General features: G+C 52.8%; 2 protein-coding genes across 2 annotated transcripts; both read left to right on the top strand.

Moving 5' to 3' along the window:
* The first annotated feature begins 1,480 nt into the window (after nucleotides 1-1,480).
* LOC100901987 (venom protease-like) lies at nucleotides 1,481-2,595 on the top strand. The gene has a single exon (XM_003745834.2). The coding sequence runs from the start codon at nucleotides 1,481-1,483 to the stop codon at nucleotides 2,558-2,560; it is 1,080 nt and encodes a 359-aa protein (XP_003745882.1). The 3' UTR covers nucleotides 2,561-2,595.
* Nucleotides 2,596-9,710: 7,115 nt separating this feature from the next.
* Nucleotides 9,711-13,492, top strand: LOC100901843 (serine protease 33-like). The gene is made up of 2 exons (XM_029112162.1): nucleotides 9,711-9,836; nucleotides 12,257-13,492. The coding sequence occupies exons 1-2, from the start codon at nucleotides 9,711-9,713 to the stop codon at nucleotides 13,490-13,492; spliced, it is 1,362 nt and encodes a 453-aa protein (XP_028967995.1).
* The last annotated feature ends 639 nt before the right edge of the window (nucleotides 13,493-14,131 follow it).

The following is a 14,131-nucleotide window of genomic DNA, read 5'->3' as shown; positions in this document are numbered from 1 at the left end:
GGTCGTGACAAAGTGCAGAGCGTTCCGCCCACGACCTGGGGCTAAGACAGGCTTACTGAAGGTTGAAAACTGAAAAATTTGGCGGCTGGAGGCTTCAGGGGTATGAATTTTCGGAAAGTGAGTTCAAGAATACACACTCTGTGACATCAGCTGCAACAGTTTGAGAAATACGCGAGTATTCTGAGAATGCACGACTGCTCTACTCGGCCCGGGGAGCCATGCTGAGGATTCTTGGGCATTCTCGGATAGCTGTGATTCGCTGCGTCTGACAATCCCCCAATCCTCGATATCCGGCCGGTCTGCTTGATCGAGAGTTCGTCCTTCCGGTGATTCCGACTTGCGCTCCGAGTGAATCGCATATGCGTCGCAATTTCGGATCGGAGGACTCTGCTCTTTGGAAGAGAATTCATGGGACGACTCCTCGCCGGAAGAGACTCAGCTCGGGAAGTCACGGTCCTGCTGCGCCACATTCGTTTGCCTTACTCAATCAGCGGAATCATCTTTTGTCGTGCGCTGACGCTCACCTGTCGACGCCTCGAGGACATTCGGCTCCCAAGATTTCCCGAGCGTGTCCTGTTAATTAGTTACGTCTCAAAGACACTTCCGTGACTCTCCGAATCGTTTTGGGCGATGATGCACTCTGGAGCGTACCGAATAGGCTTGGAGAGGGAAGGGAGCCGTTCGATATCGATACCAAACCGTTGAGCGTCGGGCGGCTCTGCAAAACTCACGGGAGTCTCCGAATCGGTGAAATCTCATGAAGTTCTTCGTTACAGGTTAAAGGCTTCGCCAACCAATCATGCGAGCACCGCGCCTGAGTTTTGGATGCCTCTGGCTGATATGGTCCGCAGCGGAAGCTTTCCCGGCCCAGATACGCGGCTACGGACCCCCGAGCGGCGCGCAAATGCGGTTTCAGCGTCCGACGTGGGGTTATCCAAGAGTCCACCCTGCCTACCAACCGAGACCGCCGATGTACCCGCACGCGCATATTCCAGCGATTCACCCCCGGCCCAGACCCTCTTACCATGCTCCTCTTCCCAATTACGAAGCGGCTCAATATCGTCCCCACATCCCTCACCCATCGGCCGGAAATTTCAGGAGTTTCCCGGGAACTCGACCGCGTCTGTATTCTCCGTCGCCCCCTGTGCGATCTGAACGTCGAGTCTATTGGTATCGACCTACCGAACCGACATTCCGAGCCCCTCTCTCGCATGGACCGCCTCCACCGCCGCATTTCGTCCGACCGCCTCCCCGACTCCCTCGAGGGGTTCAGCAAAAGCCCAGAGGATTCGTGCGGAGACCGTCCTATATCCCATCGACTCCTCCCGCAGAAGGCGCCCACGGACCGCGATGGAGTACGGCGGAAAGCACCCGACCCTACAGCTCTCCTCTGACGACGAATCGTAGGCGAATCGCTGTCCCTCAACCGTCCGAGTCTCTTCAGGGGAACTCGGTCGCGCCCGACGGAACAATCGGTGGGATGAGCGATGAATTGCCTCGTGAGGAAGCCACGACGCCACAATCGAATATCGACGCGGCAAATTCTCTGGCGGACGCGAGCCCGAGATTCCCACGGAAGTGGTATCACGGAGATGAGGACGACAGCGATGAAGACGACGCTGGACTTCAGCTCGATGGAGGATGCGGTGAAGACCTCAGCTGCCGAACGTCTCATCATTGCGCCGCCCTGGGCGGGAAGCCGACGTTCATGTCGTGCGGGGCTTCGCCCGGGCTTTATTGCTGTGATCTCTCGAGGAACGCGGACCCCTTGGACGAACCAAGGAACGGCACCGTGAAGAGTGATTCACAGTGTGGTTGGAATCGGGAAAAGACGAATCGAATCATAGGCGGCTACGATACCGAGTTCGGGGAAATACCGTGGCAGGCTTTCGTGAAGATAGATGGAATCAGGTGCGGTGGAGCTCTGGTCGACCGCAGACATGTTGTCACCGCCGCGCACTGTGTCGTCGGACGGAAAACCAGCAAAATCGAGGTCCTTCTAGGGGAGCTGGTACTGAAGCGGTTCGTCGAAGAGCTCCCCCACGAGCGAAGACGCGTCGCCGATGTGATCATCCATCCGGATTACGAGAATCTAAACGTAGACTCCTACGATGTTGCGATACTCGTTCTCGATAAGCCCGTAGAATATCAGGCGAACATCATGCCGATATGCTTGCCGCAACCGAATCAATCATTCCTCGGGAAGTTGGCCACAGTTTCGGGCTGGGGACGAGTGTTCCCAGACCACGAGGTCAGAAGTAATCACCTCCAGTCGATCCAGGTGCCCATCATCGGGAACGGGCTGTGTAGGAAATGGCTGCGTAGCCGAGGAAAGTACGCCGGGATAAACGCTGATCACGTATGCGCAGGTTACGAGGCGGGCGGACGCGATTCGTGCCGTGGGGACTCAGGAGGACCACTCACCTACCAGATGAAGGGTCGGTGGTATCTTGTAGGCATCGTTTCAGCCGGTTTCGGCTGCGGCAAACCCAGGCAGCCTGGCATATACCATCGCGTGAGTCATTCTGCGGAATGGATCTCTGAACAAGTGTTTTCATGATTCTCAACAAGGCTCCAGCGCTTTTGCGCCCACGGAACACCAGGGGAAGAAGTTTGGAGTGAGCGGGGACCTTTATTTCTTTTTCAAAAGTTATGAAGAGAAAAACGGGATCGCCCACACCGACGAATAGTATCATCAGTCTATTATATCATAGATACATAGATGGGACAATTTCTCAAGAATATCTAGTGCTGACTCAAGCTGGGGACGGAGGGCGAGAGAACGAAGAACAAAGGAACCAATTCCGGTTATGCGAACGCTCTCACGATACGCTGTCTACTTCGCGCACAAAGAGATGATGCCCTGCTAGGCTGGGATGTAACATCTCTTTTTACAAATCGTAGAAATCGTAGTTTTTAGTCATTTTTGATTCTAGGAAGATTTCATTATTGAATCGCATCACGAGATTTTAACAGGACATCGAAATTAGTGAGTTGTCAAGCATCGCCGACAACTCACGCAGTTTTCACTCAAGTTGACACAATTTAACGATGAGAGTTCCTCCTCTCTACGAAGGAATGCTTCTCATGAAGAATAAGTGAGTCAGAGATGCTGTACATATAAAGAAAAAGTCGCATGCATGGAAGTACTTGTAAATAAATGAGGAGCTCCATGTATGAAATATATATGCACACACTCCCATATGAATGGAATATCTCGAGTTTTCATTGCGCGCTTGTCTAGTCCGCGATATCCGCAGTTAATCAAATCAATCATGATGATCCATATAAACGCCATCCGGAAGAGATAAGGGGCATTCCATAAACTAGTTCGGACGCTGCGCTGAATGAAAACGATTAGACCAGACCCTCCTCCTGTCGAGTTGAGGAAGGATGTCAACTTTGAAGAACGTCGAGCAAGATCGGTTGCGGCATCCAGCGTGATGATGACAGTCTGATGGGATCCCTGCATGGGATAATTCGAATGGGACATCTTGCGGCTGGCTGACTGCTCGCCTGACTTGCGCGTTGTCTGAGTTTACATAACGAGCCGATATGTGGTCAGTGTTGTCTCCCGAAGTGACATAACGCCTGGTGGCCTACATGACGCGCGTGGCCAGCCGCCGAGCCGTCTAGCAGCTACGCTTTCCCCGCTCGATCCTTTCCCCAGGACGAACGATCGAGCAAACGGACGAACGGGCGGGCGAACGGGTGGTTTGGCTAGCGAGCGGGCAGGCAGGCGGACGACCGCGTCTCGAGGATAGCTGCCGAATCAGAGTTTTTGGGAAAACTGCCGGCTCACTTGCAGGCGATCGAGTGTTGTTTGTCGACTAGTGAAGAGCGTTCGCTTTGCTCCGGTGACATGGACGTTTAAAGTGATAGTTTCGAACGAAGGACTCCCATGCACCTGCAGAAGATGGACGAGACTGCTACACGCGGACTCTTCTGATTGGGGGTCCTAAGCTGATTTCTCGACTCTTTGGATAAGGTTCGATCGGGTAAGACCGTTCTTGAGGGATTTCCCTTCCGACAAATCGCTGCGTGCAGGAGGATGAGAAAATGGAAAACATAATCAGTGTCCGAGGGCCCCGCCGGCAGAACTCATCTGCTCGACGGAAGAGCTCTATTTCCAACGAAGTTGGCACAGCTGATTGGGTACTCAGAAATTCAGTATCCAGCGTGACCAAAGGATTCATGCTAATCCCTTCGTTCCGATGCAGATGGTATCGCCATGGTCTTCTCGAGCTGCGCCGATCAAAGCCGAAGACGATTTTGTTGGGCACAGTGTGGATATTTTCTGCAGTCGCAAATCCCGCCGAATAGTGTTCCCGAATGGTGCCGAGCGCCCTACGGCGGTGCTAAACAAGTTTCACTTTCAGTCGGAGCACTCACTTGCTTGCTTGGCCCGCACTAAAGCCGTTGAAGACGTTGACTCCGTCGACCACGACGACGTCGTCGTCGTCAACGACGGTGCCGTTCCCGTCTCAGAAACGGAGTCACATAAGTAGCCGGGCACCATTTAACCCGATTGATTAACACGGCACACGGCTAACTGCGTCCACCGAAAGCGTGGTCTCGTTTCGTCGCAGTCTCCGCAGTGCAATCCATCATTCACGGACTATCATCGTCCGGGTGGAAAAAATCGACGGGTAGATGAAGATACATATCTACTTCGCCCGTGCTAGAATCGCCCGATCGGGAGCTGCTTGTAACTTGTCGAGCCCGCAGCGAGCTCGTCACAAGCTCTTGTCGAGGTCGTTCCCTCAATTCGGGGTATTTGTAGGCTATCGCGAAATGAGGTCGTTTTCCGGATTCGAGCCGGAAGTTCCCCCGGTGGAGTCCTGAGCTCGGAGAAACGGCGGGAGACTCCGGTCTTGAAGGATGGGTCGTTTCTGCTCATCAGTCTGCTCGATATGAGTCGGCAGGAATTTTCCATCTATCCGAGCCTCCAGCCAGCTTGGATCGCGGGGGGGGGCTCGGATCGGGGGCAGCACTCGTGAATGTGGCTCCAATCGAGAAACCATTGCCGCTGTTTTTTGACCGAAGGGGAATGAGTTTTCGCATCGTGTCCAGCGACTGAATTTATCCACGGGTCCGGGGATGCGGCATCCGAGAATCCAAACTCCGAAGTCCGCAAGCAGAACTTCTTGGGGAGAGGGATCCTTAACGAAGTATAGGGACCAAACAATTCATTACTGAGTTTCCGTTCCAGTTTGTGAGCGCTTTTGGCTGGGCAGAAGATTTTCAGCCGATCCGAAAGATTCACCTGCTTACTAAAGCGCAGAAAACGCTGTGATCTGGATTTTGGGAGATGCGAATGGAAAAAAAACCGAGAAAAACGCCCGGCCTTGGCTCCGGCTCCTGCTGCTCGAGATTTCCGGCTCAAGAAAGCTGAAGTCGCTCAGCTTTTCACTTCGAGGATCATCCTTCTTGGGGCCAAGTGTGAATAATTTTTTTTCCACAAATCCCAGAGAAGAGATACGTCATGCTCCAATCAGTGGGCATTCGAAGATGCAATCCTAACGAAAAACGTCCGCGGAGCTGTTCCGTGCTCACTGTGTTTGGTGCTCTTTGGGACCCTGGAACGCGCCACCTTTCTTGTGATACTTGCCTCCCGTCGAGTCTTCGAGAGGTGATTTGACACTCTAGACCTCCTAGCCGATTTTCACACTCGATTCAGTCTCTCTCGATCACTCCCCGATCAAACGCCCGAAGCATCATACCTACCTACATAAAGTTGAGAAAAAGGGGGGACGGGGGCTCACCGGCCATTGGCTGCCACTTGATTCACCTGATGCATAGGGAGCCGATATCAATGCTATGGATCGTGTTCAGATGAAGACAAAGCTTCGTTTTCCTGGTTCTTCCCCGTTCCCCGGCAATCTATCTCCTCTGCTCGTTCCTACTGTTTGGAGAAATCGTTCCGTAGCGTAGGGATGAGGTTCCTCTTGAAAACGTGAGAGGAAAATTGAACGCCGGAAACTCGTTAACGCTTAGGGGTCAGAATCGTCACTCGGACGACAATTATTGCCGTGCCGGTTGCCACGACATCAACGGTAGCGAGGCAAGTCGTCCGTTCACTAACCGCAACATCGTAACAAAAAAGTCGTTATCATCTTCAGTTGTCGTAAAGTTTTGTCCGTACAGAACTCTGTGAATGCTTTCGCATCTCTTCTCGGTGTTTTCTCTCTTGAGTTGACTGTTTTCGCTCGGAACGAGAATTCTCACCTGAACCCTAATATCCCCGCTTAGAGTTGTTATTGCAACCCTTGTGCCGTTTCGCTGGCCAAACTACGCATTGCTGAAGATGTGAGGAACGTAGAGCTGGTGCGGGAAAAACGTCGTCAGCCATCATTTGAGGTATCTAGCTCGTATTCATGCTCACAATCTGTCGGAAGGTTGATCGCTCATCGACCGGCTCCATCAATGGAGAGATAAGTCATCGATGAATGGATCAGCGATCGTTTATATGAAGATGCGGGCTTCGGCTACGACCACGGGCACAATGGGGAAAAGAGAAGAATGCGCAGCAATTTTCAAGCGATCAAAGATGTGGTGATTATCACATGCCCAAGCCGCTGTGAGAAGGTGCTTCTTGAGTCTTCTTCCGATTCGTGCCAGTCCTAGCGTGTCCGATACCAACTCGGCAAACGCTTTTAGCGTGGTGGATCTGGCTTTGTCTTCTCCGGAATTTCAGAATTCCATTTGCATGTCATCGACGCCGCTCCCCGTGCCCAGAGTAGAACTCGCGCAATATAGCCGTTCCGTAAGCAATCTCGCTCACTCGTCCCCCGGTGGCGGACTGTTTGTCCGCTCGATCGCTTGCTTTCTCACAACGAGCCAGCCACAAAGATTTCTCGAGCTGAGCAGAACGTCACATCCGAGTGGGATTACATGCCCCTTGAAAGCCATTTGGATGGACTCCGCTCGATGTCGTCGCCAATAAAGCCAATTGCCGTGTGAACCGAAGGGAGCTTTTTTTCGGGTACGTAACCGCGAAGCCGCGGACCCCGGCCGCGCCGCGGCAACGGCCGAAATCGAGAAGAATCAACTGTGCGGGCCGACATCGACCCCTCGTTCCAGGAATAGTAGGCGGATCTGCTCGCTATCTGCAGTATCTCTTGCTGACCGAATTTGTTTCTCGCGAAGTTTTCATTGTCCCTCGAGGAAGCTTTTAATTGCATTTCTCATCGACGTTTCACGGGAATTCAGAGCTCTCGTCTCCCGGGAAACGTGGGACAATTCGACCGATCGCCGGTAACGGATCCGGCGGCTCTTGTGTACGTGAGCGATATCCATAATCTATCGCCCCACGTTAGATTCGGGTGAATTTCGCAAGAACGTCCAAGAGCTCCGACTGCTGCCGTGGATGTGTCGTCGGATGTCATCGGTTCCTTTTTAATTTAATCAACGGTTTCCATTGGGCAGCCCGAATCGCGCTCCGTACGGTGCCGCGTCCCACCAGCAGGCGAAACGACGTTTCACCGAACCTCTCACGTCTCCAGCCCGGAAATCAAAAGTCCGTGACACAAAATTCGCGTGTTCTCCTCTCTTGTCGTCCGACTTCGCGCGAGATACCTATCCCTAATATTTCACTCAGACACGGACTTTCATCCGCAGAATTTGTCAGCTGGTCTTGAGCGGCTCCGATCGCGGCGGATTCAGCATAAGGAAATTATTCTAGGTTGCAATTCAAATCCATCCGAGCTGACCCCCTGAGCGACTCGGATTTCCAACTCTGGATCTCACAAATGACCCCTGCGTAGTTTCAACGGAGTTTCGACGTCTCACGCGGGACGAAGCCCATCCCAAAGTTAACGAGGTGTAAAGGACGGTGAGGAAGGATCGGTCTTAAACGGACCTTAAGCCTCGGATCGTTCGCCGTCAAAGACTTCATGACGACGACGACGACTCCGACGGGGCCCATCAGCCTTGAGTCGTTTCGCATCCACCAATGCTCGCCAGGCATATTGACCGACCATTCGGTCGAACGTAACTGGAGGCTTACGGAAGTGACTTGCCTCGATTAGAGCGTTTGTATAAATCCTCCACGTTTGCTCGATGGACACGTGGGTGATTGGATTTAAACCCCCGGGAGGCCGGTGCCGCGGCGCGCCGTGGTCAACATTGGGATCACGCGGAAAAATCAACAACTTCCGTCAGTAGGATCTAGTTGTCATTTCGCACGCTCAATGTCTTCGGAACTCGGGCAGACTGGACAAACTCACTGTCAGCTGCCGAAAACGTCACCTTATCCATAAGGCCGACCGGTGTCAGCTTGACACCGCACGCGCGATGCCCAAGGGCCGTCGTCGAAAACTGACCACTCGAAGTCGCCCACGTTCGCGAGTGAAACGACGTGAAGTCTACTCCTAGGGATATATCTATTGCAATGAAAGCGCGACTCAGGATTTATCGAATCTCTGAACGCTCGGTTCCGCGAAGTCTCCTGAACGAAGCTGTTAGCGGATCAACATCTGTCACGGACCGGTGTACGGAATGGTGGAGGGAAACCCTCGTGAAACAAAACAAGCAAGGTAAAATTGAGCCGGAGACGTGAAACAGGGAAGCAACCGCGGGAACGACATGAATGAGGGCAATGCCCCCTGCACCCACCGAAAACAACAACAACATCGCCACCACCCAGAGAGCTACTGGAAATGGAGATGTTTCGGACAGTTTTGCCTCTGGGGGCGTCCGCTGTCTGCGGTTGTGTCGCGCTCCCATCTTCGGACGCGATATCCGCTAGGGTGGCAGCGGGAAAAAAGCGAAGGAACCACGGGGTGCGGAACATAAAAATCATCAACGAATGCGAATCTTGGAAGAAACACAAGAACTCTCGCTGCAGGAGTTTTTAGTGCGATGGAGCGAAGACGTAACGAAAACAAAAGCCGAAGTTGTTCGAGGCGATACGCGCGCGGTCTTCCACGATTTCGGAGCTTACTTCGGTAATTAAATACTTTACAGAAAATTACATCGATGGGAAGTTTCGGAAGAGGGGAAGTTAGGAACGAGCTTCCGGGCGATGCAAGCCTAGCGAAGATTCGCACCCTCGATCCGAGTTGCTCGCGAATGGCTGATAGCCTCTCCTGCCCCCCGAACGGGATGACCGCCGCGACGACACCAAAATCGATAGCGGTCTCGAAGCGACGGACGTTCCGATGAAACTTCCGTGACGAACAAAATTTGCGAGCGAGAAGGAAGCTCAAAACTAGAATCAGCCGCTGTCGCCGACGTTACCTCGGCCTTGAACTTATGGTTCGACAGGCGGATGGCGTCCAGACCCTTCTTTCATGGAGGAAAACCGGGATCCATTGGTACACCGCGAAATTATCGAGGCCTCCATCACATTCTCGAACTTTGCAGCTGGTGGAATAAGATCGGTCAGGTTCCGTTAGAAGATCATCTCAATGTTTGGATGATAGAACAAAGTCTTCGGAACGTAAAAAGAGTTTCAGTCTGCTAGACCGGATCGTTGCATTCAGATATTACAGACCAGTGCCCAGAAAGAGGAGAAATCTTCCGCTTCCTTTCGGATGGAGCAGTGCACTGATTAAAATTCTGATGGGTGAAATGTCCGTATTTCAAGCTGACGAATGCTGCCGGGTTGGCGACAACACTGGCGGGGCTCGAGCGTCTGTCAACGATGATTGCCGCGCCTATCTCTCTGATGGGTAGTTTTCCCACCGGAATATATACATATTTGGCGCATGTTTACAGTTCACCGTGAATACCGGTTGTCAGATGGATTCGCCAATGTAGCTCAGGTCTACTACATGCAAGGTGAAGAATTCTCGATGCTGAAGATTCTACTGCAGCGCGACGATGGGATGTCCGTAGTGGGATCCACCGACGGATAGCCCGATGGTTATCGTGGGCATCCGTGAATCATAAGCAGATCTGAGATTTGAGTCGATTACCCCGACCATGTATGGGGCCGCTGGCTCGATTTCACTGGCGGCCTGGCTCCTTCCGGAAACCTTCCGAAGCCTCTCGACGGGCCGGAGTCAAATCGTCCCGGAAACCCTGCTCAATCCGAGTGAATTCAGTATCAGCTGCCTACCCCGGCCGAGGACAATATCGGTTCACTGCCAAGATCCCGACTAACGCGAAGAATCGGCGCAAGACACCAAATTCGAAAATGGCAGCGAGATGTTTCGCGATCGGATCCACAGTCCGGCACATCACTGTCACGAAGAGCGGTGAACCGTCACCGTTCCTAAGAGCCGACGACGCCTGGTTTGCCCGTGAAGTGATGACGAAACACAGTTGCAGCAGAGGGCTGCAATCCTTGGGTGCACTCTAAAAAGGCGTGATTCCGAGCTTCTTATCGAAGCTCTTTTTAATTCGCAAAACAGGCGCTCTTCCCTGAACGGGCATCGGAGCGGTTCATCTCCGTCTGGAAGGGCTCGACGAGGCGTTGCTTATCCAAGAGCTCCTTTCATATTTTTGGTTTCGTCACGGCTTAGAGGAAAACACTGGGGCTACAAAGTGCTGCTGGTGCTGCTCCTTGAGATCACCGGATCGGCGGCATCGTAGACACGTCTTTTCATTGTTGAATGGCGCACCTTGCTCTACCATCAGGGCTAGCGTTTGCCCTCGGCAACGAGCCGCCGACGATCCTTGTGAACGCTCGGACGCGTTCATCTCAAGCAACGGGAATGAATTCTTCCTCGAGTCGAATTGTTACATCAGTTCATGCCTTCATGTGATTGTCGGATGCGAAACTATTGTCCGGCCACCCTGAATTCACCTGCAGAGCTACTCGCTCGAATGATTCAATGAATGGGTGAACGAGTGACGGCACCGAAGGAAACCGATGGAAATTGATGCACGTCTCCCTCGTCGGAATGCGTCTGTGTCCGGAATCACGCCACTTCTCCATACGGTAGAGAGGACTCACGGAGCACTTGTCAGAAGCGCGGTCTGCCAACGAATTTGATCGGGAGGATGACTCCTCGACTCGAGGTCTCCGCCCTCGAATCAGAAGTGACATGACCTAACTCGGCGAAATAAGGCGAAGATTCTGCTGATCGCAAACACTGCCACGGCAGATGAAGTTGTTCGATCGGATCAGTGAATCGGTTGGCGTGTTTATTTTGTGCGTCGGCACTCGCTTGCTCGATCGTTCGGCTCCTCGCTTACGGGTGGCTCGCTCGCGCATCCTCATCTGATAGTGATTTTTCCTTTTCCTGTTCCGCGGGTTATCTCATCGAAGGACGCGTGAGCTTCACTTTCTGAGCGATAACGCTAATCCGTTCGATGACTGATGGTATTTTTCCGTTCCAAACTTTTTCGCTCATTTGTGTAGTTCCCGCAAGAGCGGCAGTCTCAAAATTCCCGGGATTCTGTACGAACTCTCCAGGACCCAGATCTCGGCGGTGGAACCTCATTGAGCTTCCTTCCTTGGATCGATTCTGTTGAATCTTGTGCGGCGATGTGATTCCGCGAATTGACTGATGTAGGCCAGAAGCTTTGAATCTGCTGTGGATGGAACCGCGATTCGTGGAGCCGATCGTGCATTTTTGTGACCGCTAATCGCAAATGATTTCTCGCTTCCTGCCGTAGTGGACGCATGCATCTCAGTTTCGACGAATAAATGTCGCGGCACCGCGAAGCTCCAACTTGTTCACTTGGGGAAGGCACGAGAGGATATTGATAGACTAGAATCGCGCCAGATGGTGGCGTGACGCGAGGGTTCTCTTATTAGCGTGCAACGTGATGACCGAGGCATCAGGAAGGAGAATCCGCTCTCCAGAGTGATGATCCGAATGCCTCCCAGTTTGTCACGATGACATTGAATCTAGGGTCTACTGGCGCGATCGGAGCGATTCAGGAGATCTTGCCATGAGAAAAGAACCGGCTCCCCAAGAGGAGATATCCGTTCGACGATATCATTCAACGTTATCAGCGTGACGCGTCGAACGACGGTTTTATTCTTCGTCGATCTAAGTACAGTGTCACCTTCGAGAACCAATGTAAAGGATTTTTTTTTCGCGGAATCATCGATACGCCGCGCAGGCCGACCGTCGAATCCCGATCAGCTCATGAATAAAGAAATCAGCTGTGAATCTGCGCCTCACGGGTGTCTCATAGAGTAACGCGGGCTTATGAAGGGGAATAATTATCGTCTTTAGTGGGGATCGCTTGCTCGAATCGGGTAGAATACAGTTTTAGCGTACAGAGACTGAGGGCAACCGTTTACCCGTCGTTCCCGGAGATTTTCCATTAATGATTGTCTCATTCCTCCTTTCAGGCCATCCGTTGGGATGCTGGCTGTCTGAGGTCGATGATGCAAGTCCTCTTATCCCTGCACTACCTGCCCATTCTTATCTTCGTGACAGATGTCGCCGCTCAGTACAACTCCGAAACGGTACCTTTCCTCGACCCCATGGCACCTCAAACGCCTGACCAGCCCATCATGAAATACCGTCAACGAACTACGAGCAAACGAAGTTCTTGGCGAATGAGGTCCCGTTATGCTTCGAAATCCGGCAAGGGCAACTTCTTGCAGTTCGTGAGGCGGCCCTTCAGTCAGAGAATCGTCGGACGACTCAACAACGACATCGATGGATGCGATATGGGTCAGAAATGCGGGATGATCTTTAGCTGCCTCATGTCCGGCGGTAAGCCTGTCAAGGCGTGCAGTGGAAGTCTGCTGCAGTACTGCTGCGATCATCCTTCGGAGAAAATCATCCAACCACCGGTTTTCGGACCAGTTAAGAACGATCCTTACTGCGGCCGGAGCGGGGGTCGCGTGAGTCGCATTGTCGGCGGTAATGATGCAGAATTCGGAGAGTTCCCGTGGCAAGCGTTCATTCTCGTGGCGGGAAGTCGCTGCGGAGGAGCCTTGGTCGGTCGGCAGCATGTCGTCACTGCCGGACACTGCGTCGCGAAAGCCAAGAGCGCGGAATCGATCAAGGTCATCTTGGGCGACCTAGTGCTCAACTCGGACCTCGAGGAATTGCCAAATGAAGAGTTCAACGTCGTGCAGATCAGAGTTCATCCCAACTTCCAGTTCACTCCTCAGGCAGATCGCTACGACGTCGCCATTTTGGTTCTCGATCGTCCGGTCCAGTACCGAGAGAACATCATGCCGATCTGTATACCTGAGAAGGGGGCCGATTTCACCGGACGCACGGCGACGGTTGCGGGTTGGGGCGCCGTCGAGCCCGGCTCGAAGCTCCGACCTCGGACGCTCCAGAATGTCCAGGTGCCCGTCATGAAGAACGAGCAGTGCGAACGTTGGCACAGGAAACAAGGCATAAACCTGCGCATTCATCCGGAGATGATGTGCGCGGGGTACGAGTTCGGTGGACGGGATTCGTGCCAGGGCGATTCGGGTGGCCCTCTCATGTTCAACGACAACGGAGTGTGGTACCTGATTGGGGTCGTTTCCGCTGGATATTCTTGCGCGAAGCAGTATCAGCCCGGTATCTATCACCGTGTATCAAGTTCCTCAGACTGGATCTCTGCCAACGTTTTCAGCTAGCCAATAGTTCCTCCGCTCCCGTCGAGGAATCTGTACAGTAAACCGCCTAGGTAGGACTTTAGCGAGTCGCTTTCCGGGAGGGGAAATCTGAAAGAAATGGCCTGTACATACATAGTTCGGAAAAGTATGAATCTTCTCCCGAAGCCCGCTTGATCGATGGGGACAACAATGCGCCTGCTGCCCGATATCGCTTAGGTTTAGTTCTCAGGCAGGTGAACTCCTGCATAAGTCGTCTGGAAGTCTTCAGGAGCATACGCTGCAGGTCAGCGATCGTAGTATTTATTGACGGAGCGTTTCCGCTCCCGGGGCGGTGGTGAGTCACCGTGGGGATGAGCGGAACGATTGATCGGGTCGTTCCCAGAATAGGATTTTGAAAATGGATGTCTCGAGATGTGTGCTTCAACGACTCTGCCAGGCTCAGTGCGTTTCCTCTTGTGATGGATTGAATTGGAACTTGACTCTATAAAGTGCGTCTCGCGTTTTCCTCTTCTCTTCACTTGAATCGAGAATTCGTTTGTTAATTATTTGCCTCGCTAATCACTGAATGCGAAAGCGATCGGCTCTCTTCCATGACCGCGGGTTCGTTGATATAGTTAGAAAGAGAGCCGGAACAAAAAGCTAGAAGCGGCTTACGTCGAC

The sequence above is a fragment of the Galendromus occidentalis genome, unplaced genomic scaffold (genome assembly GCF_000255335.2).
Source record: "Galendromus occidentalis unplaced genomic scaffold, Mocc_1.1 scf7180000077485, whole genome shotgun sequence".
Lineage (NCBI taxonomy): Eukaryota > Metazoa > Arthropoda > Arachnida > Mesostigmata > Phytoseiidae > Galendromus > Galendromus occidentalis.
Note: the sequence above shows the minus strand (reverse complement) of the source record. Positions and strands in the feature narration are given on the sequence as shown.